A 22,278-nucleotide genomic window follows, 5' to 3' on the forward strand; every position below is an offset into this window, starting at 1 on the left:
TAAACTCTCCAGCATGAACAGAATTACAAATTTTATTTAATATAAATAAGTTACCTTTAGTATTTGGCAATAACAGCTACACCTGAAACTCATTAGTTAGATCGAAAACAATAATTATACGTATTACGACACTATTCAGATCTGAGAAACAGTAAAATAATAAACTATCATGCAACTCACCAAAATGGCAATTCTTCCCTATATATCCAGTCTCTTTACAATCACAAGAGAGATGATCCTCCTTCACGGAGCAGATGCCTCCGTGCTCGCAAGCATTAGGGCTCTTGCAGGGATCCACCAACTCACAATTGTCCAGTGACACGTGACCGAAAGTATGCTTTGTGCGAGTCACATAGCGAGGCTCTATCAAGAAGCCATTCACCGAGATCTTCTGCATACATCCCACCAATCCTGACAAAAATCAGTTAGATTAAACTCAACGATGTACTTAAAGTCTAAAAAATATTCCCTATTGTCATTAAAAATTATCTAAATAGGAATACAACTTAACCTTAACTCCTTTGCAGACAAAATATATGTTCCTAAACAATGAGTAGTTAATTTAATTTTGTTTCTTTATGTTACCAATAAGTTTTGTGGTTTTTTTTATTTCTTTAGATCAGGGTTTTTATATATTTTCTAGACATACTGACTGTGGTAGATGCAACCTACTACTATTCAGGCTGTCTGTCTACTACTACTACTACTACAATACAATACAATACAATACAAATTCACTTTGTTCATAATTTGTACATAACATGTAACAAACATAAAATGGCGTCAGTTTACAATATACCATACATTACAATAACTATGGTATCATAAGATATTACAAGGTGCATAATGCCTACTCAATTTACAAAATTTTTATTCTAGGCCCATGACAAATCGGTCATTATAACGGTTATCATTATGTACAAGATTATTTTGTGTATTTTACATTTCAGTCCTTAAGGCTACTAACTAAAGACAAAAAAACTCATCAAATGAATAAAGTGGTCTACTGATCAAATACTGCTTTAGCTTATTTTTAAAGTTTTGAAAATTGTCAATTGCTAAAATATCTTTAGGTAAATTATTGTAAAATCTAATGCCTGCAACTATTGGTTTTTTCCTTGTGAACTGCAAATTAATTTGTGGAGCTGCCAAATGAGTACAGTGTCTAGTTGAATAGTTATGGAAGGTGCCTAATCTAGGTAAGCTGTAATTAGCTTTCCTTACTTCTAATATTGTGTCCATAATGTAAAGCCCATAAATAGTTAAAATACCTAAATCCGAAAATATTTGTTTCACTGACTCCTGTCTCTGTAAATTTAACATAACCCTCATAGCCTTTTTTTGTAACAGCAAAATACTTTGCAAATTAGCATTACTGGTTGCTCCGTACAAAGCAACACCAAAAGAAATATGCGAGTGAATATGTGAGTAATAAACCATTTTTAAAGTTTCCAGATTACAATATTTTGAAATTGATTTCAATGCGTAAAGACCAGAAGATATTTTCCTTTGAATTACCTGTATGTGACCATCCCAAGTTAAGCATTCATCCAATGTCAAACCTAAAAATTTAATTTGATCTACTCTTTCTATTTGTGTGTTCTGAACCTCAATTTTTGGCTGTGGATTGAGTTTATTTTTGTGTGTACAAAATGAAATATATTTAGTTTTATCTGCATTAAGTGACAAATTTTTTTCACAAAAATAATCATATATTGATGTTATATTTTGGTTTGCTATATTTTCTATTTCATTTAGAGATTTATGAGATATAACTAGGTTGCAGTCATCTGCATACAAACACATTTTACTATTTAAATTTAATACAGTATTCGGTAAACCTTTAATATAGCACAGAAATAATAAGGGGCCAAGTATAGAGCCTTGAGGGACTCCATATTTAATTATTTTCATTTTTGATTTAACAGAGGTTAGTTGCCCATTCTGAATATGAGGAAGTCCAACGTATTGTTTTCTCTCTTTAAGATAGGAAATAAACCAGTTCAACGGCACACCCACAATCCCTAAATGTTCTAATGTTCTAATAAGAGTATTATGGCAGACTCTGTCAAATGCTTTGCTGAGGTCCATAAATATACCAAAAGCACGATTACCCGAGTCCACAGAATCCAGAACTGACTCCACAAACTCAATTCCAGCAGTGATGACAGATCTACCCGACCTAAACCCATGCTGCTCCTCCTCAAATAACCCATTAGTTTCTAAGAATTCCACTAACCTAATATGCATTACACGCTCAAATATTTTGGAGAAGGTTGGCAGTATTGACAATGGACGATAATTAGTAGGATCAGTTGTACTACCTTTCTTAAAAACAGTTTTTATTTTAGAAATTTTCAGTTTTTTTGGAAATATTCCACTCACAAAAGAAGAGTTAATAACATGCATCATAATCAATAGATATTTTGCATTTTTTATAATAGGCATAGGGACATCGTCATACCCCGCAGAGAATTTATTTTTAAAAGATGATATGACTTTATCAAGTTCAATTTCGCTTAAAGGCTTTATACGAAGCTGTTTGTTGGGTGGATTTTGAGTATTTAAATTATTACTATCATGGTTAACACAGATAAGGAAATTTTGAACTATACTGTCATCTACAACATTTATGAAGTGACTATTAAATATTTCACAAACTTTGTATGGATCGGAGCTCATTTGGCCATCTGCAATCAATGTAATGTCATTGTTTCTTTCTATTTTAGGTTTTATTTCTTTATTTATTATTTTCCAAGTAGATTTGCAGACATTATCAGAATTCATGATTTTATTATTTATAAATTCCTTTTTTGCATCAATGGCATTTAAATGATATCTTTTTTTTCATTAAGTAATTCTTTTGTAGCTCTATCTTTAGTTAACCTAACAGTCTGACTTAATGCAATTAATTCTTCCTTTTCTTTTTTAAGTTCATAGTTTATCCAATTGTCCTTATTAATGTTATCAACCCTGGATTTTACTAATGGAAAGCACAAATCAAAATAATACATAAATATGCCGTAAAAAGTGTCATATTTATGTTCTACTGGAGCATTGTACAGATCTAGCCATGTTTCTGAAGCTAATTTTTTAACAAATAAATCATTATTTTCTTTTGTAAATTTTCGTTTTAGTTGTGAAATTGGCTGGTTTTCTTTTTTATTAGGATAAGCAATTTCTAACAGCTGAGCATCATGATCAGATAGCTCTGTGACCAGACCAGAAACCGAAAGTTGTGAATATAGTAATAATATTATCTATACCACTTTCAGAACCAATGGTAACCCTTGTAGGAAAATTAACAAGATATTGTATGTTGTGCTGAATTAAAGTATTCTTTAATCCATTATGGGCTGAATTCTCCTTTAAAACATCTATATTTATGTCCCCTGCCAGAATTATATTTTCATATTTAGTAAGTAACATACCTAGAGCAATGTCAAGCTTATTCAAGAACACATTATCATACATTATGCCAGGAGTTCTGTACAATCCAACTATAATTATTGACAAATTGCCTAGTTTACCATCTACTGCACAACACTCAAATTCTTTTTCACTTATTAATTCTGTAATTTTTGGAATATTAACATTTTTTAATTGTGTACTACTTTTGCTGTTAGTAAGTATCATAACTACTATTCAGGCTGTATGTTTACTACTACTACTATTCAGGCTATCTGTCTATTACTACTACTACTACTATTCAGGCTGTCTGTCTACTACTACTACTACTACTACTATTCAGGCTGTCTATCTACTACTTCTATTAATATTCAGGCTGTATGTTTACTACTACTACTATTCAGGCTGTCTGTCTACTACTACTACTATTCAGGCTGTATGTTTACTACTACTACTATTCAGGCTGTCTGTCTACTACTACTACTATTCAGGCTGTCTATCTACTACTTCTATTACTATTCAGGCTGTATGTTTACTACTACTACTATTCAGGCTGTCTGTCTACTACTACTACTATTCAGGCTGTATGTTTACTACTACTACTATTCAGGCTGTCTGTCTACTACTACTATTCAGGCTGTCTGTCTACTACTATTACTATTCAGGCTGTCTGTCTACTACTATTACTATTCAGGCTGTCTGTCTACTACTACTACTATTCAGGCTGTCTATCTACTACTTCTATTACTATTCAGGCTGTATGTTTACTACTTCTACTATTCAGGCTGTCTGTCTACTACTACTACTATTCAGGCTGTATGTTTACTACTACTACTATTCAGGCTGTCTGTCTACTACTTCTATTACTATTCAGGCTGTCTGTCTACTACTACTACTATTCAGGCTGTCTATCTACTACTTCTATTACTATTCAGGCTGTATGTTTACTACTACTACTATTCAGGCTGTCTGTCTACTACTACTACTACTATTCAGGCTGTATGTCTACTACTACTACTATTCAGGCTGTCTGTCTACTACTACTATTCAGGCTGTCTGTCTACTACTACTACTATTCAGGCTGTCTGTCTACTACTTCTATTACTATTCAGGCTGTATGTTTACTACTACTACTATTCAGGCTGTCTGTCTACTACTTCTATTACTATTCAGGCTGTATGTTTACTACTACTACTATTCAGGCTGTCTGTCTACTACTACTACTATTCAGGCTGTCTGTCTACTACTACTACTATTCAGGCTGTCTGTCTACTACTATTACTATTCAGGCTGTCTGTCTACTACTACTACTATTCAGGCTGTCTATCTACTACTTCTATTACTATTCAGGCTGTATGTTTACTACTACTACTATTCAGGCTGTCTGTCTACTACTACTACTATTCAGGCTGTCTGTCTACTACTACTACTACTATTCAGGCTGTCTGTCTACTACTACTACTATTCAGGCTGTCTGTCTACTACTTCTATTACTATTCAGGCTGTATGTTTACTACTACTACTATTCAGGCTGTCTGTCTACTACTACTACTATTCAGGCTGTCTGTCTACTACTACTACTACTATTCAGGCTGTCTGTCTACTACTACTACTATTCAGGCTGTCTGTCTACTACTTCTATTACTATTCAGGCTGTATGTTTACTACTACTACTATTCAGGCTGTCTGTCTACTACTACTACTATTCAGGCTGTCTGTCTACTACTACTACTATTCAGGCTGTCTGTCTACTACTACTACTATTCAGCTGTCTGTCTGTCTACTACTACTACTATTCAGGCTGTCTGTACTATTCACTATACTACTACTACTATTCAGGCTGTCTGTACTACTACTACTACTATTCAGGCTGTCTGTCTACTACTACTACTATTCAGGCTGTCTGTCTACTACTACTACTATTCAGGCTGTCTATCTACTACTTCTATTACTATTCAGGCTGTATGTTTACTACTACTACTATTCAGGCTGTCTGTCTACTACTACTACTATTCAGGCTGTCTGTCTACTACTACTACTACTATTCAGGCTGTCTGTCTACTACTACTACTATTCAGGCTGTCTGTCTACTACTACTACTATTCAGGCTGTATGTTTACTACTACTACTATTCAGGCTGTCTGTCTACTACTACTACTATTCAGGCTGTCTGTCTACTACTACTACTATTCAGGCTGTCTGTCTACTACTACTACTACTATTCAGGCTGTCTGTCTACTACTACTACTATTCAGGCTGTCTGTCTACTACTACTACTATTCAGGCTGTCTATCTACTACTTCTATTACTATTCAGGTTGTATGTTTACTACTACTACTATTCAGGCTGTCTGTCTACTACTACTACTACTATTCAGGCTGTATGTTTACTACTACTACTATTCAGGCTGTCTGTCTACTACTACTACTATTCAGGCTGTCTGTCTACTACTACTACTATTCAGGCTGTATGTTTACTACTACTACTATTCAGGCTGTCTGTCTACTACTACTACTATTCAGGCTGTCTGTCTACTACTACTACTATTCAGGCTGTCTGTCTACTACTACTACTACTATTCAGGCTGTCTGTCTACTACTACTACTATTCAGGCTGTCTGTCTACTACTACTACTATTCAGGCTGTCTATCTACTACTTCTATTACTATTCAGGTTGTATGTTTACTACTACTACTATTCAGGCTGTCTGTCTACTACTACTACTATTCAGGCTGTCTGTCTACTACTACTACTACTATTCAGGCTGTCTGTCTACTACTACTACTATTCAGGCTGTCTGTCTACTACTACTACTACTACTATTCAGGTTGTCTGTCTACTACTACTACTATTCAGGCTGTCTGTCTACTATTGCTACTATTAGTCTGCCCATGACTCACTGCGGAAGGAAAATCATCTATTAGTATGATGTTTCCTTAAGCAAATATGATTTCTACTAGAGATAGATTTCCTTAAGTAATTTAATAATATATAACATCAATCATTCCAATGATATTCAACAGAAAATTAAGGACTTTTATACATTTATTCCTTTAACTATTGTAGGCCTACTTAATTTCTTTCCACATAATAAAATTTCACTTAAAAATGATGGTCATAAGATGAGTGCAGCAGTAAGTAACAACTAATGCCCATAAGCAGAGAAGACAATGATGTTCATCTGCTTGTCAGAGTTATCGGGTAAGCCTGTACTGGCAGCAGTAAGTAACAATTAATGCCCATATGCAGAGAAGACAATGATGTTCATCTGCTTGTCAGAGTTATCGGGTAAGCCTGTACTGGCAGCAGTAAGTAACAATTAATGCCCATATGCAGAGAAGACAATGATGTTCATCTGCTTGTCAGAGTTATCGGGTAAGCCTGTACTGGCAGCAGTAAGTAACAATTAATGCCCATATGCAGAGAAGACAATGATGTTCATCTGCTTGTCAGAGTTATCGGGTAAGCCTGTACTGGCAGCAGTAAGTAACAACTAATGCCCATATGCAGAGAAGACAATGATGTTCATCTGCTTGTCAGAGTTATCGGGTAAGCCTGTACTGGCAGCAGTAAGTAACAACTAATGCCCATATGCAGAGAAGACAATGATGTTCATCTGCTTGTCAGAGTTATCGGGTAAGCCTGTAATGGCAGCAGTAAGTAACAATTAATGCCCATATGCAGAGAAGACAATGATGTTCATCTGCTTGTCAGAGTTATCGGGTAAGCCTGTACTGGCAGCAGTAAGTAACAACTAATGCCCATATGCAGAGAAGACAATGATGTTCATCTGCTTGTCAGAGTTATCGGGTAAGCCTGTACTGGCAGCAGTAAGTAACAACTAATGCCCATATGCAGAGAAGACAATGATGTTCATCTGCTTGTCAGAGTTATCGGGTAAGCCTGTACTGGCAGCAGTAAGTAACAACTAATGCCCATATGCAGAGAAGACAATGATGTTCATCTGCTTGTCGGAGCTATCAGGTAAGTCTATACTGGCAGCTATAAAAATTGTGTTAAGCTCTTAATCTGGAATAGATTAGATTCTGACAACACTATTGGAATTGCTGTCATCAGAAGAAACAAATCATTAATTAAATAGCTCTACTGAAGGAAAGTTATTCACAAGCATAACAATAAGTTTCTTTTCAGGTTGATGATTTAAAATATTCACTATAAATGCCTGCAATCAAAGGCAGGTTAAACTTACCAGCATCTATCGTTTTCTATCAATTTGCACTTATCAATCTGAAGATGAAACATCAATAATTTATCTGTTATTTTGTGATTTTGTGAGTAACCTCTTCAACATTCTAACTCAGTGGTGGAATTTGTGTACTAAACTATCACTGTTAGTTTGTGTAATGAATAAACTCTAATCAGGTTCCTTCTCTTAAACTATCAGAATCTAACCAAGAACTAACCCAGGCTAGACTTGGGTCCTACTCCACTGCCGATGGTGATAACATCACTCAGTTTGAACTGCAGCCCAAACAGGTCAGCTGTCTTACTTTTGGAGTCCACAATCAGATTCACCTCTCCGTCATTGTAGGTTAGCTCTATCTGGACAGTCAAATGCAGAATACACTGGTTGAGCCAAAATATACACAATTGCTGCAAAATATATAATACAGATAATAATTATGTGGTCCAAAAATTATATTTATTTGGGATAAAATATTGTTCCCTCTTTATAAACCACAATTCTTTCAGCCTTTTCAGTTTTAATGTCAACAGACTTTTCAATAGAATAGTATTATAATCAACTGAAGAACTGTATTTAATATGAAGTTTTTATTGATAGTTGTTGACTGAAGATAGCCTCTGTACAGTGTGGCAGACTTCTCAATATTAACTGTCTAGCAATGTGTGCAATATCTATAGCCTACACTGCTAATGGTGGAATCAACAACCAGAGTTAAAGATTCATAAATACGAGTATTGTATAATCATAAGAAACCATAAAGGCTATCCATTACTATTCTAGTCTATCATTGGGGGAAAAAATGAAACTGATCCATGACTACTTTAATCAAAAATTCAAAAATATTGTATTCACTTTAAAACTTGTCATCATAAATAGAGTCAAATTAGTTACATCACAATAATCACTCACAGTGTGCCATTCATCCTTGGAGTCAAACTTGACGGTAGTCAGATGTGTGATGTTCTTGTTCTGCTCGGGTATCACTTCAAAACGAATCTCTTCGTTTACCATTCTCAACTGAAAATTGAAAATATATATTCAAAACTGTTTAGTTCATTTAGTATTTCTCAGTGTACGTATACAAGTGGACTCTATATCTGGATTTCAAATGTCAGTACATAATGAGTGAGAAAATGAATAGTTTTATTTTACATTGACTTAATATTACAATCCAGTATGAAAAATGTATATTTGTGAACTTTTATTGTACAGTACCCGAGTCGCTTAAGCTCAAGTACTGGACCAGTACAGTATTACTTAATAACTGTTTCTTAGTTTGTCAACATCAGATTATAACAAAGCGTACAGTGCAAGCAAAACTGACCTCCCACTGGCCCAGACCCAGAGAGGACACCACCTCGGCAGTGGCCAGTATGGCCATGCTGCGACTGCTCTTGAACTCGAAACACAGGTGCAGGTACTCGGGGGTGGTTATCGGCCACCAGACGTGGGCCACCGAGAACGGGAACGTGATGGGGATAACCTTCATTAACATTACACAAAACTATTTTAAAATGCTGACGACACAAAGAGCAATAAATATATTTGACTACAGTTATGAATATTTCTCTTTTATTACGAGATTTCATTGTTAAGCTGTACGAGGTTTGTCCTAAAACTGCAAAAGCCACTTTTGTCATCCAACGCTTCTACTTAAGGAAATATTCCTTAACGTAATTTTTTGGAGTGGTTAACATGTTTTGTCAAATTTATATTCTGATCTTTTCTACACTCTCATATCTTTTCCCTTTAAGAAGAATTTTAATCTTTGAGAACAGCCAGAAATAACACGGAACTTCAATAAGACTGAAGGGAGACTGTTGAAACTGTTTTAGATAAGGAAGTCAGATTCTTTTCAGGCAAACCTCGTATGAAAGAAATACAATTGAAACAAAATATTTTGGAACTTCATAAATTGAAGAGTTTTGAACATGGTAGTTCAAATATTTTTTTATCTAATATTTTTAAAGTGCTGAACAAGAAAACTTATTATGAAAGAGTCATTTGAATTATAACAATGTTATTTCCCTACAATACTTTTTGTTTCCCCATGTGAACCCATCCCCAACAAACAGTTTTAGCAATGTAGCAAGAATCGTTAGTTTGAGTTATTGGAACGATGAGACATAGTATTTTTCTAACTCGATGCATCGCTGAAGGTTAATTTTTACAAAGTTAAAGTAGAAAAAGAAGAAAACAAACAAACCTTGATGTCGTACTCAAAAAACATTGGATCAAGCACTCCTATGTAATGGACCTTAGGGTTGCCTTTCTTCAGCTCATACAGAATGGAGATCTCATTAAAATAGACATATTTTAGGGAGCCGACAAAATTGTTGTGTGACGCAAGCCCTGGAACACAGCAATGTCAATTTATTGTGATTTTACATGTTTATCCATAACAAGATCTGATCTATACGAATAATAAAAAGGCATAGTGGACATGTACATATACGGCTATATACAAGCAAAAAAGTTATATTTTACTTTTTATAAAAATGAATGCAAAATTGCTCCCATTAATTTTGACAATTATGTCAATACCTTTAAAAATTAATGATTTAAAAAAAGGTAACAACAGCAATCTGCACTATTTAAAAAATTGGAATTCTTATACAGCAATGACAAGACATTGATTGATTAAATGATAAATTGTCTGACTGTAGTAGTGAGTTATGTCTATGTCAAATTACAAAATAACCCAAAGCTGTTTTCTATTAAGAAACAAAATAGAATAACTTTAGTATATTCATAATATTTACAAAACACAACCAATGTATTTCTATGCTAGGCGGGCTCGATAGATGTTCACAAGATTCTACAGTTTATATTAAAAGGGGAACGTCAATATAGACCATACAAAACTAATTGGTAAGAGGACCTTGATTGAATTATATGTCTGAACTGACTTCTATCTAATTGGCCTCATTATGCGTCTGACCTCTGCTATGCACAACAACACTAACTAGTTGATTGCGGCCATTAGTCAATACTGCAACTGACCCATTCATCACTATGTCTGAACTGACGTCTATCTGATCGGGCTATGGACAACAACACTAACTAGTTGATTGCAGCCATTAGTCAATATTGCAACTGACCCATTCATCACTATGTCTGAACAGACTTCTATCTAATCGGGCTATGGACAACAACACTAACTAGTTGATTGCAGCCATTAGTCAATATTGCAACTGACCCATTCATCACTATGTCTGAACAGACTTCTATCTAATCGGCCTCGCCATGCATCTGACCTCTGCTATGGACAACAACACTAACTAGTTGATTGCAGCCGTTAGTCAATATTGCAACTGACCCATTCATCACTATGTCTGAACTGACGTCTATCTAATCGGGCTATGGACAACAACACTAACTAGTTGATTGCAGCCATTAGTCAATATTGCAACTGACCCATTCATCACTATGTCTGAACAGACTTCTATCTAATCGGCCTTGCCATGCATCTGACCTCTGCTATGGACAACAACACTAACTAGTTGATTGCAGCCATTAGTCAATATTGCAACTGACCCATTCATCACTATGTCTGAACTGATGTCCATCTAATCGGCCTCGTCATACATCTGACCTCTGCTATGGACAACAACACTAACTAGTTGATTGCGGCCATTAGTCAATATTGCAACTGACCCATTCATCACTATGTCTGAACTGACGTCTATCTAATCGGGCTATGGACAACAACACTAACTAGTTGATTGCAGCCATTAGTCAATATTGCAACTGACCCATTCATCACTATGTCTGAACTGACGTCTATCTAATCGGGCTATGGACAACAACACTAACTAGTTGATTGCAGCCATTAGTCAATATTGCAACTGACCCATTCATCACTATGTCTGAACTGACGTCTATCTAATCGGGCTATGGACAACAACACTAACTAGTTGATTGCAGCCATTAGTCAATATTGCAACTGACCCATTCATCACTATGTCTGAACTGACGTCTATCTAATCGGGCTATGGACAACAACACTAACTAGTTGATTGCAGCCATTAGTCAATATTGCAACTGACCCATTCATCACTATGTCTGAACTGACGTCTATCTAATCGGCCTCGCCATGCATCTGACCTCTGCTATGGACAACAACACTAACTAGTTGATTGCAGCCGTTAGTCAATATTGCAACTGACCCATTCATCACTATGTCTGAATTGACGTCTATCTAATCGGGCTATGGACAACAACACTAACTAGTTGATTGCAGCCATTAGTCAATATTGCAACTGACCCATTCATCACTATGTCTGAACAGACTTCTATCTAATCGGCCTTGCCATGCATCTGACCTCTGCTATGGACAACAACACTAACTAGTTGATTGCAGCCATTAGTCAATATTGCAACTGACCCATTCATCACTATGTCTGAACTGATGTCCATCTAATCGGCCTCGTCATACATCTGACCTCTGCTATGGACAACAACACTAACTAGTTGATTGCGGCCATTAGTCAATATTGCAACTGACCCATTCATCACTATGTCTGAACTGACGTCTATCTAATCGGGTTATGGACAACAACACTAACTAGTTGATTGCAGCCATTAGTCAATATTGCAACTGACCCATTCATCACTATGTCTGAACTGACGTCTATCTATCGGGCTATGGACAACAACACTAACTAGTTGATTGCAGCCATTAGTCAATATTGCAACTGACCCATTCATCACTATGTCTGAACTGACGTCTATCTAATCGGGCTATGGACAACAACACTAACTAGTTGATTGCAGCCATTAGTCAATATTGCAACTGACCCATTCATCACTATGTCTGAACTGACGTCTATCTAATCGGGCTATGGACAACAACACTAACTAGTTGATTGCAGCCATTAGTCAATATTGCAACTGACCCATTCATCACTATGTCTGAACTGACGTCTATCTAATCGGGCTATGGACAACAACACTAACTAGTTGATTGCAGCCATTAGTCAATATATATGTCTGAACTGACGCCTTAGTCTGATGACCCATTCATCACTATGTCTGAACTGACGTCTATCTAATCGGGCTATGGACAACAACACTAACTAGTTGATTGCGGCCATTAGTCAATATTGCAACTGACCCATTCATCACTATGGTATTATCCGAGATATGTCACTCTTGTTTTTAAAAAGTACTGATAAATTTATCTTTAAAAAGTTAAACAATAATTAGTAGTGCTAAAATTTTTCAGTTATCACAGTAGTATTTTTAACCCCCTTTGAAAAAGAGGAGGTTATACTGTACAATTCAACCTTTTTCTATATTCCTTTTTATATCTATGTCTACCAATTTCTTCAAAACTACTAAACCAATTTTGATTTAACTTTTTTTTCAATAAAAGAGGGCTGCCCCAGATTGTTCCCACTTAACGTTTTTATGGATTGGACAATATCTGACCAGGAAAAATGACCAATATGACTTTGGAAGTGCGTCCGGAAAAAACCGTATAAAGAAGCCAGACAGAGCGATGTGCGAGTATGCGGTTTTCTTACAATTACTACAACGTGCCTCAGAGTGCTAAGAAACATACATTTTCATGTTTGGCTTTAGAATGACGTCCCCGTTGGAGGAATTACATAAACACCACCCTGAAGTAACGGTACAACATTGATTGCAGAGTTTTTATTTCCAAATCACTATAAGTTACCTAATTTGTGTTGAAAGCTTCCTAGTCTACATCAGGGTTCCCGAAAACGCTCCTATAGGAGTATTTTGAAACATTACATGGAGAAACGAGACAGAATAAGATGCCAGGCTGTAGTTTTGTTCCAATACCCATCCACACCTTTGCATCATGATGCTGGGAAACACCATAGTTCATGGTAATCTTATAGTGTCCAACGGTGACACACACACCACAGAGTGCTCCTGTGACCATTGGTAGGGAACATGTTATTATATCAGTCAAAAGGCTACACTTATCACTATAATCCTAATCTTGAACATTCATATAGCCATCTTGAGATCAATGCACTATTGCTCACTTGCTTTCACTCACTATTCCTTTCATGTATACATCACAAAGTTGACAAATTTCTGTAGACTTGTAGTGTTTTGTTAAAAAAAATGCAATAACAGTTTACACCTCGGAAGCATGGAGAGTTTACAGTAAACAAAGTAAGAGAGACACAGTCTGCATGTCACCACAGCTGGATGCCTGTAGCCTTCTGAGGGTTAGAGTGTCTCTATACCAAGATGGTGGCTCTGACACTGCCTATCACCACAATAGTCTAAAATGTCTATTCTTTTCTATACAGCTCTTTCAAAGAGGGCAACCTATTTTGAATGATAAATTGAGTTGAATTACTTTTAAATCCTTCTGTTTAGTTTCAAACTTTAAATCTTCAATTAAATGAATTTTTAAAACATCTTAGAATAGTAATGTGGAAAATGATGAAATTAACGGCAAAACTTTCTTTGAGGTTTTTTGAAAGAAGTAACAAGTTCTGAATTTTAGCACACGCACCTTTTTTCTGTTGCAGGTCCGGCCCACCCCCGATATAGATCTCTGGATCTATGTATAGATGAGGTTGGCCATTCTGAATCTGTATCACTCTTGCAACCTGAACAAACAAAATACATAACTGCACAGCTTTCCAGTTTTCATAAAAAATATTATTCCGTTAAAACAAACAAATAACAATCACATAGTCATAGTTGTTTTCTTAATACATTTCTTCTAACAGTTACTTGATTCCAGATTATGAGATGGGAAAGAAACTTAAGGAGGTGATTTATGGCAGAGGGGAGCTTCACTCTTACAACACTTTGCCAGATAACTACTAGTCTTGTACAAAACATCAAGAAAAAAAAGAAAAAATTGAACATGCAGAATTTGCGGTGAATTTTTGAAGCAATGGCAGACCATAGCATGGTTTGTATACGTGTAAATACACTTTGTGAAACATGAGGAAGCCACATAGAGAGAATGCCTATGACATGTAGAGGTAGAGCACGGTAACCCCCGAGATCGTTACTTACACTCAAACATGTAAAATGAAATATGCCTTTATTTAAGAGGTGGAGTTAGGGCTATTTAGCGCTCTCTACCACTCAACCTCACATAATATACAGATATATGTACAGTGAATGATCTTAACTAATAACAAATTTTAAATTAAAATAAATGCTTAAAAATTAACCAAAATATATACATACTATTTAATAATTAAAAATAAAATTAAAATTAGAATAGTATTTTGATGAGAAACTTTTGTTCCTGTGTTTGATTTCTAACACCTCTGGTGGATTTACTGCCTCACCTGGTGTTCTTTCTGTTACTGCAATTAAGTGCTGCAAGTGGTTCCTTAAACGGGATAGAGTTCCTGTGTTTTTAACACCTTTGGTGGATGTACTGCCCCACCTGGTGTTCTTTCTGTTACTGCAATTAAGTGCTGCAAGTGGTTCCTTAAACGGGATAGTGTTCCTGTGTTTTTAACACCTCTGGTGGATGTACTTCCCCACCTGGTGTTCTTTCTGTTACTGAAATTAAGTGCTGCAAGTGCTTCCTTACAAGGGATAGTGTTCCTGTGATTTCTAACACCTCTGGTGGATGTACTGCCCCACCTGGTGTTCTTTCTGTTACTGCAATTAAGTGCTGCAAGTGGTTCCTTACAAGGGATAGTGTTCCTGTGATTTCTAACACCTCTGGTGGATGTACTGCCCCACCTGGTGCTCTTTCTGTTACTGCAATTAAGTGCTGCAAGTGGTTCCTTAAACGGGATAGTGTTCCTGTGATTTCTAACACCTCTGGTGGATGTACTGCCCCACCTGGTGTTCTTTCTGTTACTGCAATTAAGTGCTGCAAGTGGTTCCTTACAAGGTATAGTGTTCCTGTGATTTCTAACACCTCTGGTGGATGTACTGCCCCACCTGGTGTTCTTTCTGTTACTGCAATTAAGTGCTGCAAGTGGTTCCTTAAACGGGATAGTGTTCCTGTGTTTTTAACACCTCTGGTGGATGTACTGCCCCACCTGGTGTTCTTTCTGTTACTGTAATTAAGTGCTGCAGTGGTTCCTTACAAGGGATAGTGTTCCTGTGATTTCTAACACCTCTGGTGGATGTACTGCCCCACCTGGTGTTCTTTCTGTTACTGCAATTAAGTGCTGCAAGTGCTTTCTTACAAGGGATAGTGTTCCTGTGATTTCTAACACCTCTGGTGGATGTACTGCCCCACCTGGTGTTCTTTCTGTTACTGCAATTAAGTGCTGCAAGTGGTTCCTTAAACGGGATAGTGTTCCTGTGATTTCTAACACCTCTGGTGGATGTACTGCCCCACCTGGTGTTCTTTCTGTTACTGCAATTAAGTGTTGCAAGTGGTTCCTTACAAGGGATAGTGTTCCTGTGATTTCTAACACCTCTGGTGGATGTACTGCCCCACCTGGTGTTCTTTCTGTTACTGCAATTAAGTGCTGCAAGTGGTTCCTTACAAGGGATAGTGTTCCTGTGATTTCTAACACCTTTGGTGGATGTACTGCCCCACCTGGTGTTCTTTCTGTTACTGCAATTAAGTGCTGCAAGTGGTTCCTTAGACGGGATAGTGTTCCTGTGATTTCTAACACCTCTGGTGGATGTACTGCCCCACCTGGTGTTCTTTCTGTTACTGCAATTAAGTGCTGCAAGTGGTTCCTTACAAGGGATAGTGTTCCTGTGATTTCTAACACCTCTGGTGGATGTACTGCCCCACCTGGTGTTCTTTCTGTTACTGCAATTAAGTGCTGCAAGTGGTTCCTTACAAGGGATAGTGTTCCTGTGATTTCTAACACCTCTGGTGGATGTACTGCCCCACCTGGTGTTCTTTCTGTTACTGCAATTAAGTGCTGCAAGTGGTTCCTTACAAGGGATAGTGTTCCTGTGATTTCTAACACCTCTGGTGGATGTACTGCCCCACCTGGTGTTCTTTCTGTTACTGCAATTAAGTGCTGCAAGTGGTTCCTTACAAGGGATAGTGTTCCTGTGATTTCTAACACCTCTGGTGGATGTACTGCCCCACCTGGTGTTCTTTCTGTTACTGCAATTAAGTGCTGCAAGTGGTTCCTTACAAGGGATAGTGTTCCTGTGATTTCTAACACCTCTGGTGGATGTACTGCCCCACCTGGTGTTCTTTCTGTTACTGCAATTAAGTGCTGCAAGTGGTTCCTTAAACGGGATAGTATTCCTGTGATTTCTAACACCTCTGGTGGATGTACCGCCCCACCTGGTGTTCTTTCTGTTACTGCAATTAAGTGCTGCAAGTGGTTCCTTAAACGGGATAGTGTTCCTGTGATTTCTAACACCTCTGGTGGATGTACTGCCCCACCTGGTGTTCTTCCTGTTACTGCAATTAAGTGTTGCAAGTGGTTCCTTACAAGGGATAGTGTTCCTGTGATTTCTAACACCTCTGGTGGATGTACTGCCCCACCTGGTGTTCTTTCTGTTAGTGCAATTAAGTGCTGCAAGTGGTTCCTTACAAGGGATAGTGTTCCTGTGATTTCTAACACCTTTGGTGGATGTACCGCCCCACCTGGTGTTCTTTCTGTTACTGCAATTAAGTGCTGCAAGTGGTTCCTTACAAGGGATAGTGTTCCTGTGATTGCTAACACCTCTGGTGGATGTACTGCCCCACCTGGTGTTCTTTCTGTTACTGCAATTAAGTGCTGGTAGTGCTTCCTTACAAGGGATAGTGTTCCTGTGATTTCTAACACCTCTGGTGGATGTACTGCCCCACCTAGTGTTCTTTTTGTTACTGCAATTAAGTGCTGCAAGTGGTTCCTTACAAGGGATAGTGTTCCTGTGATTTCTAACACCTCTGGTGGATGTACTGCCCCACCTGGTGTTCTTTTTGTTACTGAAATTAAGTGCTGCAAGTGCTTCCTTACAAGGGATAGTGTTCCTGTGATTTCTAACACCTCTGGTGGATGTACTGCCCCACCTGGTGTTCTTTCTGTTTCTGCAATTAAGTGCTGCAAGTGGTTCCTTTAACGGGAAGCCGTGCACTATCTCCGTAAAACACGGGATAGTGTTCCTGTGTTTTTTAACACCTTTGGTTTATGTACTGCCCCACCTGGTGTTCTTTCTGTTACTGCAATTAAGTGCTGAAAGTGGTTTCGGACAAGGGATTGTGTTTAAATTATATTTTAAAATTTCCTTTACCAACATAAAATATCTGTACTATTTGTAAGGATCATAAAGAAAACATCTCATCATTTGTCAAAATTTGCTTCAAGAAGCTGCCTCTTCATTGTGGAATTAGTTTCAAAGGATGAAACCAAAGGCTTTCAACTCAACACTGTCTATCGGAAGTAGGGAGGAATGGATTAAAAGGGAGGCCTACCCAAAAAAAGGAGTCCTGAAGTTTTACACCGATGGTTCACTCCTAGACTCAAGGGCAGGATATGGAATACATGGACCTGGAGTTGACATGGCTGTGCCCCTGGGAAGACATGCCTCAGTTTTTCAGGCGGAGGTCATGGCAATAGATTCATGTTCTAGAAGACTCACACAGTTGGGGACTAAAGGATTATCATACCTTATACTCTCTGATAGTCAGGCTGCACTGAAGGCACTGGATACCTGTTCGATTGATTCGAAAGCGGTCTGGGAATGCAGGAAGGCCCTAGCAGAGCTAGCAACAAGTAATAGAGTAACACTCGGATGGGTGCCGGGTCATGAAGGAATTCATGGAAACGAAAAAGCGGACATCCTCGCCAAAAAGGGAGCGGAATCCATATTGGTGGGGCCAGAGCCAGGATGTGGAATATCCTTCTCCAGCATTAAAGCTCTGGTTAAAGATTGGGAAAAGAGGACAAGATATAAGAATTGGAGCAGAGCCTCGGGTTTAAGAATATCCAAAATGTTTATCTCTCCTTATGCAAAAGGATGGACAGCTCTCCTAGACCAGAATAAGGAGGATATAAGACTGATATTAGGAATGTTGACAGGACATGGCCCTCTGAGAAAGCACCTTTTGAAGGTAGGCCTTAGTCGGAGCAGCGAATGTAGACTCTGTGGAGAGGAGGAGGAGTCAGCGGAGCACATTTGGTTGGATTGTCCTGCCATCGTAGAGACTAGGAAAAGATACCTGGGAGCATACCTCCTCAGCCCCAAGGACATCAAAGAACAGGAGCCCTTAAATCTGATTGGTTTTTGCAAAAGCCTCGGTTTTTGAGGGCACAAATAAAAGTAAGGGAGGCGCAAAGGTCCTTTTAGGACTAAGTGCGGGGACAAAGTGTCCTCTTCCCTCAGAAGGAAAAAAAAAAAAAAAAAAAAAAAAAACTCAACACTGATGATTCATAATGGAAGTATAATGGTTAAGGCAGCCCACTAAAGACAATTTGCTCAAGCTTCCATTTCTTAGTATTTGTGATTTCCCTTCAACAGAATATCTAAAAGAAATCTAAAAATAGTTTGAATAATTGTTTCTCAGAATATAATCTACACAAAAAAAACTCTATTTATAAAATAAACATACCGGTATTACAAGTACTGTAGAATATGATCTAAAATTTAAGTTGTATTTATATGCGGTTTAAACTTTCTTCTAATAAATGAATAATTGTAAAATAAGATTTGAATAATAAATAAGTGAGTGATTGTAGCCTACTCATAATTTAAAATTTTTGTCTCAAGGAATATTGGTAAACTGAGTGCAAAATACACAACAATTTAGTTATTTAAACACAAAATGAACATAAGACTGTGTGGTGGCCTCAAAAAGAAATATATGAGAATAGAAAAGATAAGTTCTCGAGATGCTATCACTGCTTATAAAAATTGTAAGAAATTTTTAAAAAAGCTGCATAGATAAACTGAAGGATTAATTCTCATAGAACTATGATAGAATGTAGTAAAGCATGCCTAAACTTTAAGTGATACATCTGTAACCACTGAGTATACGTAAACAATGAAATTACCTGGTCCAAGTGAACTGTGACGTTGTTGTGGTGGTGGGAAAGAGTGAGGTTGTGCCAGAGGTTATCATTGACTGTCTTACCGAGCCGTACCACCACAGGGTCACCTCCGAGGTCTACCTCCACAGTCACAGAGCCGTTGGTGATGGCCGCAGCGATGTGATGGTGACCAGGTGACTCTCCACTGGCGTAGAACAGTGCCGAGTCGTCAAACCGTGTCTGGATCATACACAAATCCTTCTAATTATAAGTTGTCACAATGATATAATAATATTTATCTTCTGTAACATGAGTGAGTAGATGACAGCAGCGATATGATGGTGACCAGTGCTTAATTTCTAAAATTTTAGGTGTGGGAACTCTTAAAGCGGGAAGCTCAGACCGGTGGGTATGGAATACACCCCAGGAAGGAGGGGGGCCCTCACCCAGGAAAACTTTTGAAAATTATAACTGTAAACCTTTGTTTTTAGGCCACCCAGACATAATAATACATTCATTTTTATAAAATACCAAGTGATATTTTAATGCTGTTTATTTTCTTTAAGGTGCTTGATTAGGATGTAAGAAAATAAAAACATGAATTTAAATTATTGAGTTTACTCTCTACTCTACTCTACTCCATTAACACCTTGTTGCCTACTTTAAATTTCCCAGAAATATTTGGTTTGATTTCATTGACCATTTTGTTTGAATCAATGAAGCTCGCCAATATTAATTTTTTAATGAATGGTAAAATAAAAACAAATTGAGCCTTATTCACAGTTTTATTTATACACATTACAGTAGTAATAATAATACATATTAATATGTAAATGGATGTTTGTTAATATAACAGCTTTTTTACAAGTTTGCATATTTTACAAAAAAATTGCATACCTTATGGGTACAAAACAATATTAATACATTCAAAATAAACCAACTTCTTGGAAAGGAAAAGGAAGCGTTTAATTACACACAAAATAAATGACACACAGAGTGGAGTAACACGGTTTCATTTTTTTAAATTTAGTGTAGTTTTAAAAAGTTAAGGTTGATTATTTTATTTGCTTATTAGTTATTATAACAAATATGTACGGATTTGTAGTATAATATTGTAAGGCAATGCCAAGACTGTTGGTAAACTTAGTTTTAGTTGTTTGTTAATATTTTAAAGTGAAAACTACAAAAGAAACAAAACAACAATACACAAAACTAACTGTAAGTACAAAAAAGAACTCAGAAACTTGAGTTCAGAACACAACTATAAGTTAGGCATAGGCTAGTTATTTTAATGAAAACTTAATGTTCTGAAATTCTAAAAGATATTTAAAAAACAGATTTAGGAAAAAAGTTTCCACAATGCAATGCTGTCTTCATGGTAAGTTTTCTGCCCTCGTTGTTTTGACTTGGTGTCAAGTGCAGAATGGTGTCCCTTCGCCAGCCAGGTTTTGACGTGTCGCTCGGGATTGTATCTAGCCACAGGAGGTCCTAGGAGCCTGATCCGCAATAAATCGCAAACAGTGCTAATGTAGAGTGAAGATCTAAGAGGAGACATAATTAGATTCATTGCAGAAAACCCACGTTCACATTCAGCACTAGACACTGCAATACTATTTATGATGGAAATCAGTTTCTTAAACGACGGCGGTTACTCTAGAATAGTAGGTATCTCTCCACTTAACATAGGCTTCAGTCCCTGCTTGAAGTGTCTGAAGTCTCTAATTATATCCTGAGAGCTGCTAATCTTAAATCTATCGCAGATTCGCTGGATCTCACATTCTCCGTAGGTGATGGATAAGTCTTTTGGCCAATACATGGGGTGGATCACTTTGATGTCATTCATGATTTTGGTGTAGTGTTCAGCCGCATTTGAAGATGATGATAGCAACCTTGAAGTCAAGTTGTTAGCGAGGCTCCGATAGAACTGTTTTTCTGGAATACTGGGTATCTTGGATCTTACACAAAGTTTAACATCTTGAAACATCAAATCGTCAATAGCAATTTTAGCTTCCACTGAACGTCTACCCATGTTTTCAACTCGGTTTTCAAACACTTTGATTAACAGTGTTACATCACTGTGGGCTTGGATAAGGTTGAGGCTTGATTTTTGAAGCTGTAAGGACAAATCCGATAACTCTTCTAGAGCATCAAACATCAATGCCAGGTTGTGTACAAAAGTTGTAGAAGATAATGTACTACAAAGCCCTTTGTAAGTTGAACATTGCTTTGTTTGTCTTCAGATGCTTCAATGAAATGATTGTACAAAGCTTTAAAATCTGTCCAAACTGCTTTCACCGCCATTAAGCTGGAGGCTACCCAACGAGTATCTAAAACACTGCCGATTTTCAACATTTGCTCCTCTAGTTCTTTAGCAACTTCTGCCAACACCCTGCTGTTTTTCGGTGAACAACTAAACATGTTTCTAATTTTATCCATGAATATCTTAAAATGATTGATTCCAGCTACTTCTTCTATGGAATCGTGCACGGCAAGCTCTAAACGATGGTTCAAACAATGCCAAATGAACAAGTTGGGGAACGTTTCAGTAAGCTGTATAGCAAGGCCATATTTCTTGCCTAGTAGCACTGAAGCACCATCACAAGTTAGAGCAATCATATGGTCTTTCATGAATTCAAAGCTTAGACCTAATGCTTGTAACTGATTTAAATCACCCATAATACTGCGACCTCAATTGACTGTATATGCACAAAGTTTACCAGAAGACAACATCGACACAGCCATAATTCAGTCCGGACTCTC

General features: G+C 37.2%; 1 protein-coding gene across 13 annotated transcripts in view; it reads right to left on the minus strand.

Annotated features, from left to right (window-relative positions):
- LOC124356039 (neurexin-4) overlaps nt 1–22,278 on the minus strand; it is a 142,692-nt gene that overhangs the window by 78,185 nt on the left and 42,229 nt on the right. For all 13 annotated transcript variants that reach the window (XR_006921777.1, XR_006921774.1, XR_006921776.1 and 10 more), the window contains 7 exons: nt 19,543–19,758; nt 14,118–14,214; nt 9,822–9,967; nt 8,940–9,098; nt 8,525–8,632; nt 7,833–7,971; nt 181–411 (listed from right to left, as the gene is read on the minus strand). Coding sequence is in view for 9 of the 13 variants with exons in the window: in XM_046807184.1 (XP_046663140.1) it covers nt 181–411; nt 7,833–7,971; nt 8,525–8,632; nt 8,940–9,098; nt 9,822–9,967; nt 14,118–14,214; nt 19,543–19,758 (1,096 nt within the window). In the remaining 4 variants the exon portion in view is untranslated. The remainder of the gene's footprint in view (nt 1–180; nt 412–7,832; nt 7,972–8,524; nt 8,633–8,939; nt 9,099–9,821; nt 9,968–14,117; nt 14,215–19,542; nt 19,759–22,278) is intronic.

This window comes from Homalodisca vitripennis, chromosome 2 (assembly GCF_021130785.1).
Source record: "Homalodisca vitripennis isolate AUS2020 chromosome 2, UT_GWSS_2.1, whole genome shotgun sequence".
Classification (NCBI taxonomy): Eukaryota; Metazoa; Arthropoda; class Insecta; order Hemiptera; family Cicadellidae; genus Homalodisca; species Homalodisca vitripennis.